At 39.8% G+C, this 15,461-nt stretch overlaps 1 protein-coding gene across 2 annotated transcripts in view; it reads left to right on the top strand.

The window, feature by feature from the left end:
- RASA3 (RAS p21 protein activator 3) overlaps positions 1 to 15,461 on the top strand; it is a 126,042-nt gene that overhangs the window by 68,058 nt on the left and 42,523 nt on the right. For both annotated transcript variants that reach the window (XM_027640523.1, XM_027640533.1), the window contains exon 5: positions 4,168 to 4,244. In XM_027640523.1, coding sequence (XP_027496324.1) covers positions 4,168 to 4,244 — 77 coding nt within the window. The remainder of the gene's footprint in view (positions 1 to 4,167; positions 4,245 to 15,461) is intronic.

Below are 15,461 nucleotides of genomic sequence, written 5' to 3'. Positions count from 1 at the left end.
TGCACATACGGAGAGCAAGCAGTCATCAGTTCTGCTTTGCTTAGCATTTATGAATCCATGCAGTGTTCATTAGAGCTGTTGTACTTTCCTCAGCAATAGACTGGGTTTTGTTCCAGTTTCTTGTGTGCTGCACTGTGGCCCAGCAGGCAGGCTGTGATCTGGAGCATGATCCTTAGACCTTTCCCAGCTGCCTGCCGCCCTCTGCTAAAGGAAGGAGCAGCTGTTACAAGCAGCAAATGTAGACAGCAAACAAACTCTTCCTCCTGCTCTCAAACCTGCTGTTAGACTGTAACCGTATGTGAGGCCGCTGATAATACTGCAGGTTTGGATTTACCTAAAGCAATAGCTGCACCCTTGGTCTTTCCCACTCCCTCAAGGGCAGCATTTAGTGAGCCCTTAGACTTTGGCTCAGTTTTATTGTTTGCTTTTAAGCTTTACCAGTACCAGAAAGTGACATCTTCGAAAGTTGCCTAAGAGGGTTTCAAAGTAGACAGGATCTGTTCAGTAACACTGGCTATATCCTGAAATAAAATTTAGAAAGACTGAGAAAGCAACAACACAAGTTGTTCCCTAGTTTGGAATGGTGTGTGTACACCACTGAGTTCTTCCAATGCTTGTTTCTCCAGACAAATTGCAGCAAGAGAAAATAAACCAACACACCAGGGCTATCATAGTCCTAAATTTGAGATTCAAAAAAAAAATATTGTGTTGGCATTAGTCACTAGTGGGCTGTGGTTCATGTCACCTGCTTAGCCTAGTCCTCTCCTACAACTCGCCCATCTCCAGGAGCTAGCATGAGACTGCCTGCAGTAACTCTTTACCAGCAGGATGAGGAGTAAAGAGCCAAAAGGCACTCACAGTCCCTCTTTCCACACTACTGAGCAGTGAGTAGAGTTGAGCTGTGTTGGGAAAAGTGTCCCCATATAGGATAAATGTTTGGAAAACTTCCATGCAGGTGCACTCACACCTTCGAGGGAAAAGTTCCCAGCAAAATTGAGTAGGCTAATGAGAAGTAGAAAGGTGGATGATCACAAACCTCTTGTCCAGGAGGCTTAATAGTAGACAACTACCTTTTCCAGGAGTTTTTGTGCTATCAGTGTTTCAATCTGCAGTAACTCGCAGCTGCATTCCAAGGAGAAAGGAGGTGGTTGGAGGCAGGCTTTTCCTGTATCTATAAAACCAGGACCTTGACTCTGCTTTTTCTTTTCTTCTTATGATCAGTTTCAAGTTTGGTTTTCAGATAACTGTTTGTGTAGTAAAGGGTATATTTAACAAACATAATTTGTTTTTTCCTTTGTAAGACCTTTCAAAAGTTTGGTTTGTTAGTGGTTTCCTTTTGAATATTGTCTACTTCCTTATAAGAAATTCATTCAACTGATGGGTTCTTTAATCAATAATTGAAAAATGGAAGCTGGCTGGCCCCATTTTGTGATGTTAGATGCGATTAGGAAGGATGTACAACCTGTGAACTCACCTTCCGTATCAGCTGGAGCTTATGGAAAAGGAAGTGTTCAGCAGTTGACTTGGCACTTTGTCAGCTTGTTCCTTGAGAAGGTCCTGTCTTTCCAGATGAGAAGGTTATGCTAATAAGCATAGCTGCTTCTAGGAACATCCTGAAATATATTTTTTAATGGAAATGTTTTGAGTAATTAATACATTCTACTTCAGAATTGTCAAACCTCCAGATTTTTCTGAGGTTTTTTGATGTGCTGAAGGGAAAAAAGGTTTATGACCTTAAAGCCCAGGACTGACCCTAGATTCAGGCCCTGACTCCAAAAGAGGGATTCTGTCTGAGCAGGATCAAGGCACTGTTTCAGCTGTAAAACAGAGACAGAGTATTTTTCTTATCCTGTTGCATTGTCTAACCTTTCCTGCTGGTGAGTTTTGTCTGTAACTGCATATCTACTACAATTGGAGACTCTTGTTATTATCACAGTAATTCTTTTAATAATAAAAATCTGAATTTTTTTCTTACAATCTGTCAGTAAAGATCATGGCAATTCCCTGTTTCTGTGGTACTTTTAATCCATTATAAGTTGACCTTCTTGTTGAATAGATTAACTTTGATCTTATGATACTGATTTATTGCAGTTTTCAGTCTTCCCTTTGAAAAATGAGTTATCTGATATTTTGTAAACCCAGCTAATGCCATAGGACAGGAGTAAACTTATTCAGATGAATCCTTATGTTTTGCCTAATTGATTTGGGAAAAAGCATTCTGTTTATGTAGGAGTTACATTTTCTGTCAATTAACCCTACCAGTATGTTACTGTAGCCTTATTTTAAGGTATTTGAGTTTTTAACTGGAAGTAAAACACTGGAAGGTGTTTTGGGAATAGTTGTAGGCTGCTGGTCCTAGTGATCCCATGACCTCTGTTTTGCTGTATGAAACTTTGAGTCACTTTTTGATCAGCTGACCATTTTCAAAGCCTTCACAAGAGAAAAATTAAAGCTACAATACATAAAAAGCATAAATATTTCTATAAAAACATTTTCTTCCCTTAGTATTTTTCTACAAAGGGATATTTTCTCTGGAGTTTTTAGATCTCTGTTCCTGTCTCTTCAAAACATGTATTAATGTTGATTTCTCTAGTAAAGGTGGTATGCAAGACAGCAGCAATTGTTTTTACCTGTTCACAATATAACTTTGTTCTCCAGAGTCTAATGGTTTAGCTCCTGTAATTAAGCATTTGACCAGTGGAAGAGAGAGCAGTGAAGAGTAAGGGAAAAGATAGTAAAATAGAAGGGAGAAAACCAAAGTGCTTAACCAGAGTTCTTAATTGGTTCTGTACTCAGCTCTTGTCATGTGTGAGTACAGTGGGCACTGCAGTGGTACTGAGTCCTTAAGAGCTGGGTCTAGAAGTGGCTTTTTATGCGTTTGTGCAGAGAAGTCCTGCTCTTATGTGTGAGGACAGGCTTCAGTTCAGAAGCCAGTGACAGATGTTGACTTGTGTACACACTGACAGGGATACCTGTCTTGCTGAAAGAGATGGATCAGGAGTCTGACAGCGAAATGCAACACCTTTGGGTTTTACATTGGGCAGGGAGGTTTAATTGTTTTGTTTAAAATGAGGCAAAAGATACCTGGCAGGAGTTTTGTTTTTAAACTAACACACGTATTTGGGTCCTTCCCTGTTCAAAATGCCAGCGAGCTGCTGTGATGCCTCTGCAACCGTGGGCTTTTATACAGATTGGAGAGGCTGTCTTCCTAGTTTTGTGGATGAACACCAGTATCATCTGCCACATGTACTTGAAAGGTCTGTGTTCCAGCCCTGGCATGGGAAAAACTGTTACTGAGTCAGAATACTAAAGGTATAAGGTGATAGAGGTTTGAAGAGTGAAAGAGTGAAGTGCAGGAAGGTGTGGAATATGCATTCAAGGTAGGGTAGAAAAAATGGCACTGAGAAAGGGAATACACTAGGAAGGGAAGGGAATACACTAGGAAGGAAGAGAATTGACTGTAGCAGTAAGAAACAATCTCATAGGCTTCTTCAGGACAAGTTTTTGGGCACTGGGTTTGTTTATACTGCTCAGCCTAAGAGGACCAGGCTGCTTAACTGTTGCTGCACTCCTAGCTATGCTTTGAACTGCCTTCACCAGCTTTCGATATATAGTATCTTAGCCCAAGTCATAATAAAGTTAGTGTGATGGTAAGGAGATGAAGACTGTCTGAAAGCGTTCAACATATTTGAATGTTTTTTGGGGGGGGGTTTCTTTTGGTTGTTCAGTATAGTTTTGCTGATACTTGTGTCACAATTTATATTGTTTAATAGATTTTATTTTTATAATGTTTAAAACATATAGGTGTTAATTTATAATGCACTTCTGTGGTAGCTTTTCAATGATAGTATTGCAGATACTTGCTTAATATTTGAAATGCTAATTATAAATAAAGCTCCAACACAACATTTTTGTGATACTCCTTATCCTTTAATAGGTAAAACATACAGAGATAAGGTAATGGTGGGAAGTATGCATTGAAATGTACATAAATGGCTACTAATCTGGATTCTCTGGCAGTTGAAAGACCATAGTTACACAGTTGTTACTTAATCTTTATGGTTCTTCTGGAATTACTTGCACTAGCTGGCTTGCTTTAGTTTAAGTTGGAATGGTTTGACTGACTATGCATAAAACTAACTTTTTGGTGCTTCTGGTGTGTTTCAGGGGAAGGTCCACCTTGAGCTGAGACTGAGTGAAGTAATAACAGACACTGGTGTCGTCTGCCATAAACTTGCAACACGGTAGGATTTGAAATGTAACTGCAGAGTTATGAGAAACACATAAATGTGCAGTGCTTCATTTAAAAATAGTTGGAGGAATCAAAACATTGATTTGGACATTAAATGTTCTTAATCAACAATATCCTTTTGAGTTTATGGGATGCGAGATTTTTTTCATTTTCTCCTTCTCTCCACGTTATCATTTTCTTTATAATAGCCTTAAATGTTAATAAATCTTTTGTCCAATTTAGTCACAGCATAAATACTAAAAAGACATCAAAGGGTAATAAAATAATGTGCTTCTATTTTCATTAAGGACCTTACCAGTTAAGCAATTTGTAGCACAACTTGTGTGGTGACAGTGGGTTACAGAGTTGACTTAACAAACAAGTCTGCGTCAGTTTTTAAAGCAGTCTCAGCATCAACCATACAGTCTCATTCAAGTTGAAAAATAGATGCCATGGGACTCAGATGGGAGTAAGATTTTGCTGTCCTCTGAGTAGAAGTCTGGAAGACCATTGCCCCCTGACCACACCAAACACTTTCAGGTGGCTACTTCAGAAGCAGTGGCAGAGCTGGTTGGCTTCTGAGAGGTCCTATCAGAGCTCTGGAGTAGGTACATTTGAATTCTTTGCTGTCTGCTGTGAAGAGGCAGAGCGAATAACAGCGATAGTCTGGTGAAAGTTCCTTTATAGGCTCTGAGTTTGAGTGAACTAGTTAAGTAGCTGCTGTATCTCAGAACAAAAACTGCTATGTCACTATAGCTTTGCAGCACCTGGAGGGCCCAACCTTCCTCTAACTTCTACCTAAGGACTCTCGTCGTGTCATTTTCCATTGCACAGACCAAATGATTACCACACATTCTGAGAAATCAGAGCGCAAACTTGTATCTACCAAGTCCTAGGCTGGTGTCTTCTGTTAAAGTGTCATTTGTATTGCTGTAGGTCCTAAGACTTTGCAGAAGAGGGGGAAATAGACTGTGGGAAAAGGCAGTTTCTTGCCTTTCTACTCCAGTTGTGTCTGCTGTGAGAGAGGGTATATGCATGTGTGACATACAGGACAGTGGACTTATCACTGAGCTTGAATTGTCCTCAGAGCAGGCCTGGAGGATACTATGCTTAGAGAAGAGAGCACAGTTATACTGAATACCAGATTGGGTGGTTTTTTTGCTTTGGCCTCCCTTTAGGTATGTATTGCACTCCTTAGAGGAGTGATATAGCCACAGAGGCCTCTGTCCATGTCTTTTGAACCCCAGTTGTGGTTAAGACCCTGTGGTGTCTGTGATTCTGCAAACATAAATTAACTGAAACATTCCACTCTCACCAGGTTCTGTTTTGAATAGTTAGGTGGTATACAGAAGGGCCTTCAGAAGTTTGCCTCCCTTTGTTTTGTTCCAAGAGTGTGTGTCATGCCACAGCCAGTTTTCTTTTAAGGGTTTTGTCTTCTGTTAAGTGAGACCTGATAACATTACAGTACCAATGGATTTTTCAGTGAAAGTCCTGAAATGCTAGAAATAGGTGTCTGAAAAGGTCCTGCTATATATGTAATACATGCAGCTTCTTGCTTCATGGAAAGCAGTAAGAGAGTGACTACTTTTAACAGTGTGGCATTGTGCAGCATGTTTTTCTACCTGTCTGTTCATTTAGCCAGACAGGGTTTAAGTCTTTATTCAAATTTTTGCCTATATGGCAATGATTTGAAGACTATTCCATTAAATTTTTACAATGCAGAGAAAAAACTTAGATTGGTTTGTAAAGCATTTTGTAACCGTGATTTGCAAGGTATTGTTCAGTAAATGAGCCCTTGGCTCTTGAAACAAAATTTGAAAATCAGAGCTCAAGAAAGCTTTTGTCTGCTGATACTAGCTTTTCCCTTTTTCACCTTCTCTTCTGTATCTGACTTAAGAACTCAGTTTGGCTTTGGCTAGTTTCCATGTTTATTTGTTATCTGAGTTGTAAGTGAGAGTAGTGCCTAGCAGCTTAGATAAAGAAATAAGGGGGAAAAATATTTCTAGAGTATGTAGTTCCATTGGTGCAGGTCTTCATGGCAATGTCTCGTGTGATTAATAAAAAGGGAATCGTGAAGGGGAATGAGAAAGGGGAATGATTACATGAGGGGGAAAAAACCCACTTCATTATGTAGTCCACCATTTTCTTCATGCCACACTGTTTGCTTTAGGAAGGTGTAGAGCAAACTACAGTTCTTAACATTTTTCCACATGATCTGAAATCTCCTTCAGGTTTGTTCATAGTTAGTTTGGTTCTAATACTTAGGCAGGTAAGAAAAGAGTGTGGTAATTAAGCAATGCTCAGCTAAATGTCTGTGTAGCTGGAATTTGCCAGTGGGTAGAGCAGCAAAGGCAGGGGAGGCAGAACCTTTGTTATAGGTAGGTCACGAGCAGAGACTAGATGTATTAGGAAAGTGCATCTTCCAGTTGAGTATTGTGAAAATAACTGATTTCCTTGTGAACAGCTTATGAATTTCCTACAGTGAGCAAGTAAGACAAGGCTGTAAAACCATGAGTGAGAACCTAGAATCACTTAATCTTAAAACCAGACTCTTCTGATGAATCTAACACCTGTAAAAAAAAATATTTTTTTTGAAATGAAGCATTTAGCTGCAAAGATAAACACTATCCTGCAAATGATGTCATAGATATAACTAATTAAATGGTTCAGGTTTGTAAGGAGAACAAAAGCTGCTTCCAGTGGCTAGCTGTTTAAAAATACCTTAGAGACACCTGCCTTTTTTAAGCCCCAGAAGAGTGCTTGTTTTCAAAGACCACATATACAGGCTGAATGAAGATTAGGCCTAATTAGGAAACTTTTTTACCTCTCCAGAAAATAAATAAAGATCAGTTTTCTTACAAGCTTACCCATAGGTTTTTGTCTGTGTGCCCTCTGAGCCTGTTCTCAGTGCCACCTCTGCATTCCAGAAAGCCTCGAAAGCAGCTAAGGCTTTGCTGAGCCAGTCTGCAGTCCCATGGAGCACACCATGAACAATCAGCTGGACGAATGGATGGAAAAATTCATCTCAGTGGAAGGTCAAATTGAAATTAAGTGCTGAGCTCTTGAACATTAAGTAGTAGATTATTTTAAAATGCAAAAGGCATGTCTACTTCCTTAGCTCCTGCCGAGGAAGCAAAAAAAGCAGTTTAAAAACTGTTACCTAATAGCTTCTCCTTGGGAAGTGTTCAATACTTTCATTTAGTCTTAAACCACTAAGCTGTTGTGCTTTATCAAAGTTCTTCAGAGACCCTAGTCTCTACCAGCTGCTACAGCACAATCTCTTGGACTGAAACCCTGCAAAAGAGATTACAAGGAGAAGCATTAGTAGATTTCTAAGTTATATTGACAGTACAGATGTAGGCACCACACTCAAACTGCTTGTGTCCCCCACCAACTTCTGCTGTCTTCCTCTGTAAGAACCACAACTCGCACTTGCATATTCCTTCTGAGAACAGTTTGCTACTTGTGGGCTCCCTCGGTGGAACTGGTGCAAAACCTAGTGGTCCTGGTGAATGGCTCGGGCACAATTATCAGCTGAGTCCTCATAAATCCCTCATATCCCAGTTACAGGACTTGGGATGCAGGCACTTGATGCATATGTTCACATCAAACAGAGAGAGCAGACTTACAGCCTGCTGAGCACAGACCTTGCCCGAGTGTATGTCAGATAAAAGACAACATGCATGGCCTTTGTGGCCTGGTACCTTCCTGAAACTGCATTTGTGCTAAACACCGTTGTGCTGCATAGTGAGTCACCTTGAGTGCTAGGAGAAAGAAAGTCTTACTCAGTACATTCTGGCTTCTCCCCTCTCTGTCCTTCACTCACAAAAGATCTGATGTTGTGTTCCTCCACAATTTTTACAGCCACAGCCACCTTGGCCCTCTGCACAGTCAGCTACTGCTTGTTGTGACTACCAACATCTGGCCTTACCTTCCATTGGCGGTGAAGGCCACCTCCTGTTTGTCAAAGGATTTGTCTCCTGCCAGAAATCAATCTGTAGTTTTATGAACATTTTTAAGATACTGAGGCCATGGAAAGAACTGGTCAAGACTTTCCCATGCTTCCTGCTGCTTGTGTCCATACACACCCCTTTGTGCTGACACACAGCTCCTGGCAGCTGCTTGAGCAATGGTGTATTTTATTTTTTTTTCCCCTTGTGCTTTTTAAGCTGAAATATACCTTAATGCTGTGTATCCTATAAACTGCACTTTTCTTTTTGTGTAATGCAGAGGAAGGAAAATGAGCAGCAGGGACCAAGGAAAGATGGTCTTTTTGCAGCCATGCTAGGTTGAAGTGTTTGAATTAACTCATGAACACTGTGCGTATCCATATTCCATGAATACCTCTGAAAAACAATGGTACATACTTCTTCCTAGATTTTTTATGAGCCACTGCTTTCCATATGCAAGATAGCCTTCCTGCTTCACAACAGAAGGAAACTTTACTTTCTGTAAACCTTTCCTCACCATCATTAGAGCAGTTTCTCTGGAGTATATTTGTGTTCAGCACAGAAAGGTGGTTCCCCAGAGGCTGTGAGGCCTCTTGGCTGTCCAGACAACTTTCTCTCATCCATCAGAGCAACAGGAATAGCAGATATATGCATTTGTATTTATTTAATAAAGAGGAGGGCTCCTGCAGTTAGTTTTGTAGAAATCCATAGACTTCGCTGTGGTTAAGCTACTAAAGGCAACATTTAGAAGTAGTGTTCTGTATTTAGCAAGATGACATCTTGCAGCATGCCTGAAGGAACAGGCCACTGAACTCCTGTTGAAAGTCAGAGTGAGCTGGGAGCCTGGCTCCCTGATCGTCCTTTGAGAATTCCAGCATGTGTATGTAATTAGTCACATTTAAATGTCTGTATTTATTCGGTGTCCCCAGCTGCTCCTTCAAGTGTTGTCTTATGTCTTGTCTCTTAGTTTTAAAAAAGCTTGCAAACATCTGCTTTGGAGAGCTCTCCCCTCCCCCTACTTCTTTTATTCTCCCACCCAGTACATCTACATAGCTAAATAACATATGTGGTTCAGTAGCTACAGTTTTCCAGTAAGTTTCATAAGTCTTACAAATACATTATCAAGGCTGAAATTTTATTTGGTAAATGAAACATTTGTAGCTCAGGTGTGGAAGATGTGGCTGCTCTGCATTAATTTAAGAATTAAATGCTATGCAACTCTCTTGAGAGCTCTACAAGATGTATTCTGACCATGTGGAACAAAGTTAAATGGGCAGTTTGCAAGAGCAAGCAGGAAAGGAAACAATAAGTAGATATGACATCCCTAAGATAAACACTTCAGAGGTTATTAAAAGAACAGTGACTGAGCTGTGGGCTTTTAAGAGCTTTAAAAGCCTTCTGAAGAGGAAGAGGGAGGTAAGGAGGAAGATGTCATTTATCACGTGTGGTTAAAGCAGAAGGTCTTTGCCTAGGGGTGTGCTGGGACTTGGTGATGGTTCCCCAGCCTTCTCTGCCATGTGAATATAGCACAGAGCATGTAGAGAGCAGCATCTGACCTTTGTCACTCGTTGCTCATATTATAGATTTGAATTTCCTTGTCCATGAGCATTGCTGCTTACCAGTTGACAACCATTGCCCTAGATCAGACTGACTTTATGTAACTGTTTAAAATTCTCTTACGCAATGTGATGTTTCTAAGGTTAAGGTAAATGATGTTTCACTTTGAAAATTTGAGAGGCTCAGCCTCTCTCTTTTGTTGGTCACAACTCATGAAGGGTAAAGTCATATGTCAAGTCTGGCTGGAAGCGGTGAGATAATGGCCATTCGTGCTTGTGGATCAGCAGTCTGCATCCTTAACTAAAGAGGAAAACATGATCCCATCTTGTCTGGTGAAAGTTTTCTGCTGTCACCTGTGATTGCATTTGGAGACACCTTGAAAAACTGGAGGAGTCCAGCTAGTCCTTCACTCATGGAATATATTTAAATGCATTTGTGTAACATTAAAACATACAGGCATCATCTTGGAGTCATCTGAGAATTTTCCTTTACTAACTAGCTTGTTCCCTGATTTTCTTGTTTATGTTGGAACTAGTTTGCTTTCTTGTAGATAACTATCTTCATCATATCCCAGGAATAGATAAAGACTGTCTGAAGAGTTGGACTAAAGAGAAAAGTTGGAAATGCATAGCTATATTGTATCTCTTGATGCTGAAGACCACATTTTGTTGGCTTTCTTTCTGATGCTGTTAAGAAGGAAAAGCAGGACTGCAGACAGGATGGCCAACTAAGTTTTAGATAGTATTTTTCTCTGCCATTTTGTGGGGGTTCTTTGTTTGTTTGTGTTTTCTGAATTCAATTTTAATGCAGAAAACACTGTGACTCGTTAGCTTGGTGCAATTTCTTTAATCTCATATTATTCCAGTTTAATATGTGGTGGCGCTGCTTGGTGAACTCTGGTTACTTGTCAGAGCAGAGTTTGCTCCTCTCTTGAGTGTGGTGTGCCATACTGTATTTTCCTTTTCCAGATGAGAGGTGGTGTTCTGCAAAACGTCAACAGGAACCAGGAGGTGCTCCTTCATGGAGAAAGTGTGCTGATGACACTGTTTTGTTACTATGTGAGGCAGCCACACTTGGACTCAGGTTGTGGATGGTATGTTGGCCTGGCGCAAAGCTGCAGCTCCTGTTGAGTGTGGAAGTAGCATGAGGCCAGAGCTGGCAGTGGCTGCTCTTCCTGTGATGTTACAACTCCTGTCGCTCTTTGCTTACGTTTGGAATGGGTTTCTGAACCACCCTGCCTTTTGGGTTTGCTGCTTATAGGTTTAGAGAATGTATGTTTGTGTTGCTTTAGAGAATTGTCTACTCCACTGCAGAGGCATACAGCTTTGAACTCGCTGCAGGGTCAAATGAAGCTTGTTTTCCTGCCTGAAATATGAGCTGAATCAGTTAGGGGAAAAAAGGTATTGCTGACTACAAGCAGGACAGTTTAATGTATGCATCAATCAGGTCAACTCACAGTATTTTGAAAAAGTTCAACTTCTGTTTGCTCCTGGGAGGGAATGCTAATGAAGGCATAAAGTAGTTTCAAGATTTCATTTAAAATAAAGTCATACATCTACTAAAATGTGTTACAATCTTCTTTCTCTAGAGAGCATACCCTGCATCAAGCTATGCCTTTTTCTGCAGGATTGCATCTTGATTATGCTTTTAATCTTATATGGGTTTCATGACAAAGTGGTGGGGAAAAAGTGGTTGGAGGTTAGATCACATAATATCTGGTATTTTTATTGTGAAGTGCTGCAATACTGTGGAATTTAGGGAATAGGATGGGAAGAGAGAAAGAACAGATATGTTATCTCTGTCCAAGGCTTTAACATAGTGCATGATTTTATTTATTTTTTTCCTTTTCTCCAAGCTCATGTAGCATTGGGTTACACTGCCTCCCCTTTGCTTCTCCATCCCCACCATAACCTCTCTTGGCTGTTTTGTAACCTAAATCAAGTTTAAACTCTTCACTCTCAATCAAACCTCCCCCTGTATAGAAATACTATCTTCTCCTACTGCTAGATTCCCACTGAGGTTTGTTTCACACTCTTCACTTTTTTCTTCAATGCTTCTCCACTGTTCATTAAATTCTTTGTTTATGCAAATCACGAACAAATATCTTCTTTTCTATAATCCTAATCAAGAGCAACTTTGATTAGACCCTCTTCCAGCAAAACATGTTTTAAACTGCTCAGTGGTTTTGGATTGAATGGTCATCATATGACTGTGGAATATGTATAAAACTGAGTTTGTAATTCAAGACTTGAATATAACTCTTTAAAGTCAACAGCTTTAACAGTAAGTGCTGCTATTTAAATAACATCAGTGTACTTCCTGTTTTACACAGAGTAAACATAGACTGGGATTATAAATGGAGGCAAACTATTCAAGCATAAATCCTTCTGATAAATGACTTAATTTCTAAATGTGCTTGAAGTCACTGTATTTGTAAAAAATTTCAAGAACCATGAATTGTTAGCACATTCAGTACACTGATAGTACCCCAAATGTCTACGCTTTTTACTTCACTGATGTCCTTTAATGATGATCAGCTGGAGCACTTCAATCAGTTCAATTGTGTTTGAGGTAAGGCCCTTGGAAAAATTAGTTAGTTGTCTTGCAACATGAGCTCTTCGGAGTACACCATATTTAGCATAATACAAAGGTAAATTTCATAGACTATCACAGAATATGCCAAGTTGGAATGGACCTACAAGGATCGTGGAGTCCAGCTCCTGGCCCTGCACAGGACCGTCCCCAAGAATCACACTGTGTGCCTGAGAGTATCATCCAAACTCTTCTTGAACTCTGTCAGGCTTGATGCTGTGACCACTTCCCTGGGGAGCCTATTCCAGTGCCCAATCACCCTCTGGGGAAGAACCTTTTTCTAATATGCAACCTAAACCTCCCCTTACACAACTCAGACCATTCTCTTGCATCCTGTCACTGGTCACCACAGAGAAGAGATCAGTGCCTACCCCTCTTCTTCCCATCACAAGGAAGTTGTAGACTGCCATGAGGTCTCTCCTCAGTCTCCTTTTCTCCAGGCTGAGCAGACCAAGTGTCCTCAGCCACTCCTCACACTGCTTCCCCTCCAGGCCCTTTGCGATCTTTATTACCCTCCTTTGGCCTCAGTCTCTAAGAGCTTCATATCTTTCTTATATTGGGGCACCCAAAACTGCACTCAGTGCTCGAGGTGAGTCCTTTTGATTGTATGGTTACTTTATTCTTGCCATAGTAATATCCGGTGTTGGGAAGCTAAAGGCTCATCTAATGGGAAACAAGTAGTAAAACACTTTTTTTTTTTTTTTGTCATGATTGTTAATCAAGGTACAGTTTAGTGAAGAATATTGTAAGGATATTGTAATCATTGTGAGTCTCTTGAGTTAAGCTTCAATTGCTTTTAAGAATGTGCTCTTAGGATGCAGTAGACATCATGAAGATACTGCACAACTTGACTATGTTAGAGCTTTTATCACTGACTTGAAAGACACCACACAATATTATCCCAATGATCCCTTTTGGGTCCAAAATATGAGGAGAAACTTAATGAAAGTACAAACTGTTTGTCCAATAACTGGAATTACAGAGCTCATGTGGGCTACTGATTACAGCTGGATATACCAGAATGCCCATCTGACTATGCCCTAATTTGAATCTTGTTTTTCCATAAGAAGATCTAAAGTGGTAAGACACTAAAAACCTTTAATAAAGAGCACACACTTTACATTGTTTTTCATCACTAGAGGTTTAGTACTGTACAAGCAACAGTATAGCCACCACTTGGTGAAGCAGTCTTCTTTGTATGAAATAACCATAGGTTTTAGCTGAACTAGGACATGACCGACCTTTCAGAATAGAAAGTAAAATGGGACAGCGTGCCAGTAGAAGCTGTTTACAATTTGTGTAATGCTTTGCTCCTGGTAGAGTACCAGGTTTACCATTTGGATGTACTTTCATTGTGCAGGTAATCATACCTGATGCTTTTTTACATCCAATAAGTCAAGGTGCTTTGTCTTCCATTAAAAGTCTGTGGCTTCCTCTCAAGGCACCTTCCAGGTATAACTCTGTGGTGACTCAGTACTAGAAAATTGCTCAGAAAAGTCTATTTGTTGTTGTTGTTCTGAAATACTGCCTCTAAAAACTGCATGTCTCTGTATTTTTAGAGGAGAAAGCAATCAGACATTCCAGGTCGGTATTTTCCAAATGTATTAAAAATTGTGGACAGTCTTGAGTCTGGTACTTTAGCTTTACAGTTATAGTGTTGCTGAGGATGATGCTTTAGAAGGTTTCACTGCTAATGGAAGTTTTTGTCTGCAGGATCCACTTTCTTTGGTGTTGCCACAGAATGGCCACAAAACATCCTTCCTGCAATATCTGTATTATATTCACAGTGTGATCCTTTAGACACAGAACACTGTAAAGCATGTCTCCTTGTAGGACCAGAGGAATGATTCCAAGTAGTCAAGACACCATTCTGTGACAAATGGTTTATGCATCCTGTTTGATCTCTGATCTTGCCAAATCAGAGACCTGGTCTAGTGGGAGGTGTCCCTGCCCATGGCAGTGAGGGTTGGAACTAGATGATCTTTGAGATCCCTTCCAACCATTTTATGAATAGCTCTATCTGCATTAGTGTAAAAAATTTAGGTAAATGAAATTTAACAAACCTGATCTGGATGTTGCTATTTGAATTACTAAAGAGTCCATAGTTCTGCTTCCCACCTTTCACAGACTTGGTGTATCTGATTTAAATCGAATATTTCTGTTGTGTTTTTTTTTTCTTTAACTAAGCACGGTTTTTGAGGATATAGTGCCTTGATTTTAGTGTTAAATAACTGGGTTTTATTTTTTACCTCCTCTACTTGATTACTGCATTGTCTGTAATCACAATGAGATACATTAACATCTTTTTAGATACCTAAATCTCGACAGCATCAAGTTATTAATATTATTTTGTGAATTCTAGTTTATGTAAACTGTGACAGAATTTGTTTAACCTTAGCTCAGTTCTCTTATCAAAACAAATACAGTGCTTCATGCATCACTTTGGAACTTAGTTGTCAACCTAACTGCCATCAGGTTTAAGTAGGGCTGATGAATCAGCTTAATTTGAATTTCTTAATGAAAGTATTGCATGTGTAGCAAAGATCACATGCTCTGCCCTTTAATAATAACTATTGTTAATTAAGATCCCAGATCGTCTGATTATTCATATAAATGTGATCAAAAGTTGTTCTGAGTTGTTTCAAGTTGTGTTTTTTAAAGCATTAAAAGTTCTGCCTACTTCAGATGTGCCAAGGCATGCTCATCACAGAAGGCTGTAGCCTCCATGATGTGTTTGAAGGAACCTTTGGTTGCTTTTATGGTCCACAAATAATTACTTCTTTTCTTTTTAAATTGTGACCTATTTTTCTTTTGTTTTTCATGTAGGAAGGTGTATTTGCTACTACATCTAATGAAATGTATGATATGAGAATCTGTGTGGAAGAGTATTTAAGGATTTTAGTGGAGAAATCATTTTACTTGGATGAGAAGAAGCTGGCTGGGTTTACATTCAGTTGGTGCCATGGCTTTTGTTAAACTGTCTCATTCCCTTGCCTTCCCTTCCTGTGCACATCGCCCAAAAGATGTTGAGATTTGATCTAGACTCTCAACTGATGCATTCCCTTGGCCCATAGAGTTCTGGGTTGTTGTACCCTGTGGTTCAATTGTGTCATGGCATGAGATTTAGATAC

Source organism: Corapipo altera, unplaced genomic scaffold, assembly GCF_003945725.1.
Source record: "Corapipo altera isolate COAL_440 unplaced genomic scaffold, ASM394572v1 0, whole genome shotgun sequence".
NCBI lineage: Eukaryota > Metazoa > Chordata > Aves > Passeriformes > Pipridae > Corapipo > Corapipo altera.
This window is presented reverse-complemented; position numbering and strand designations above follow the sequence as displayed.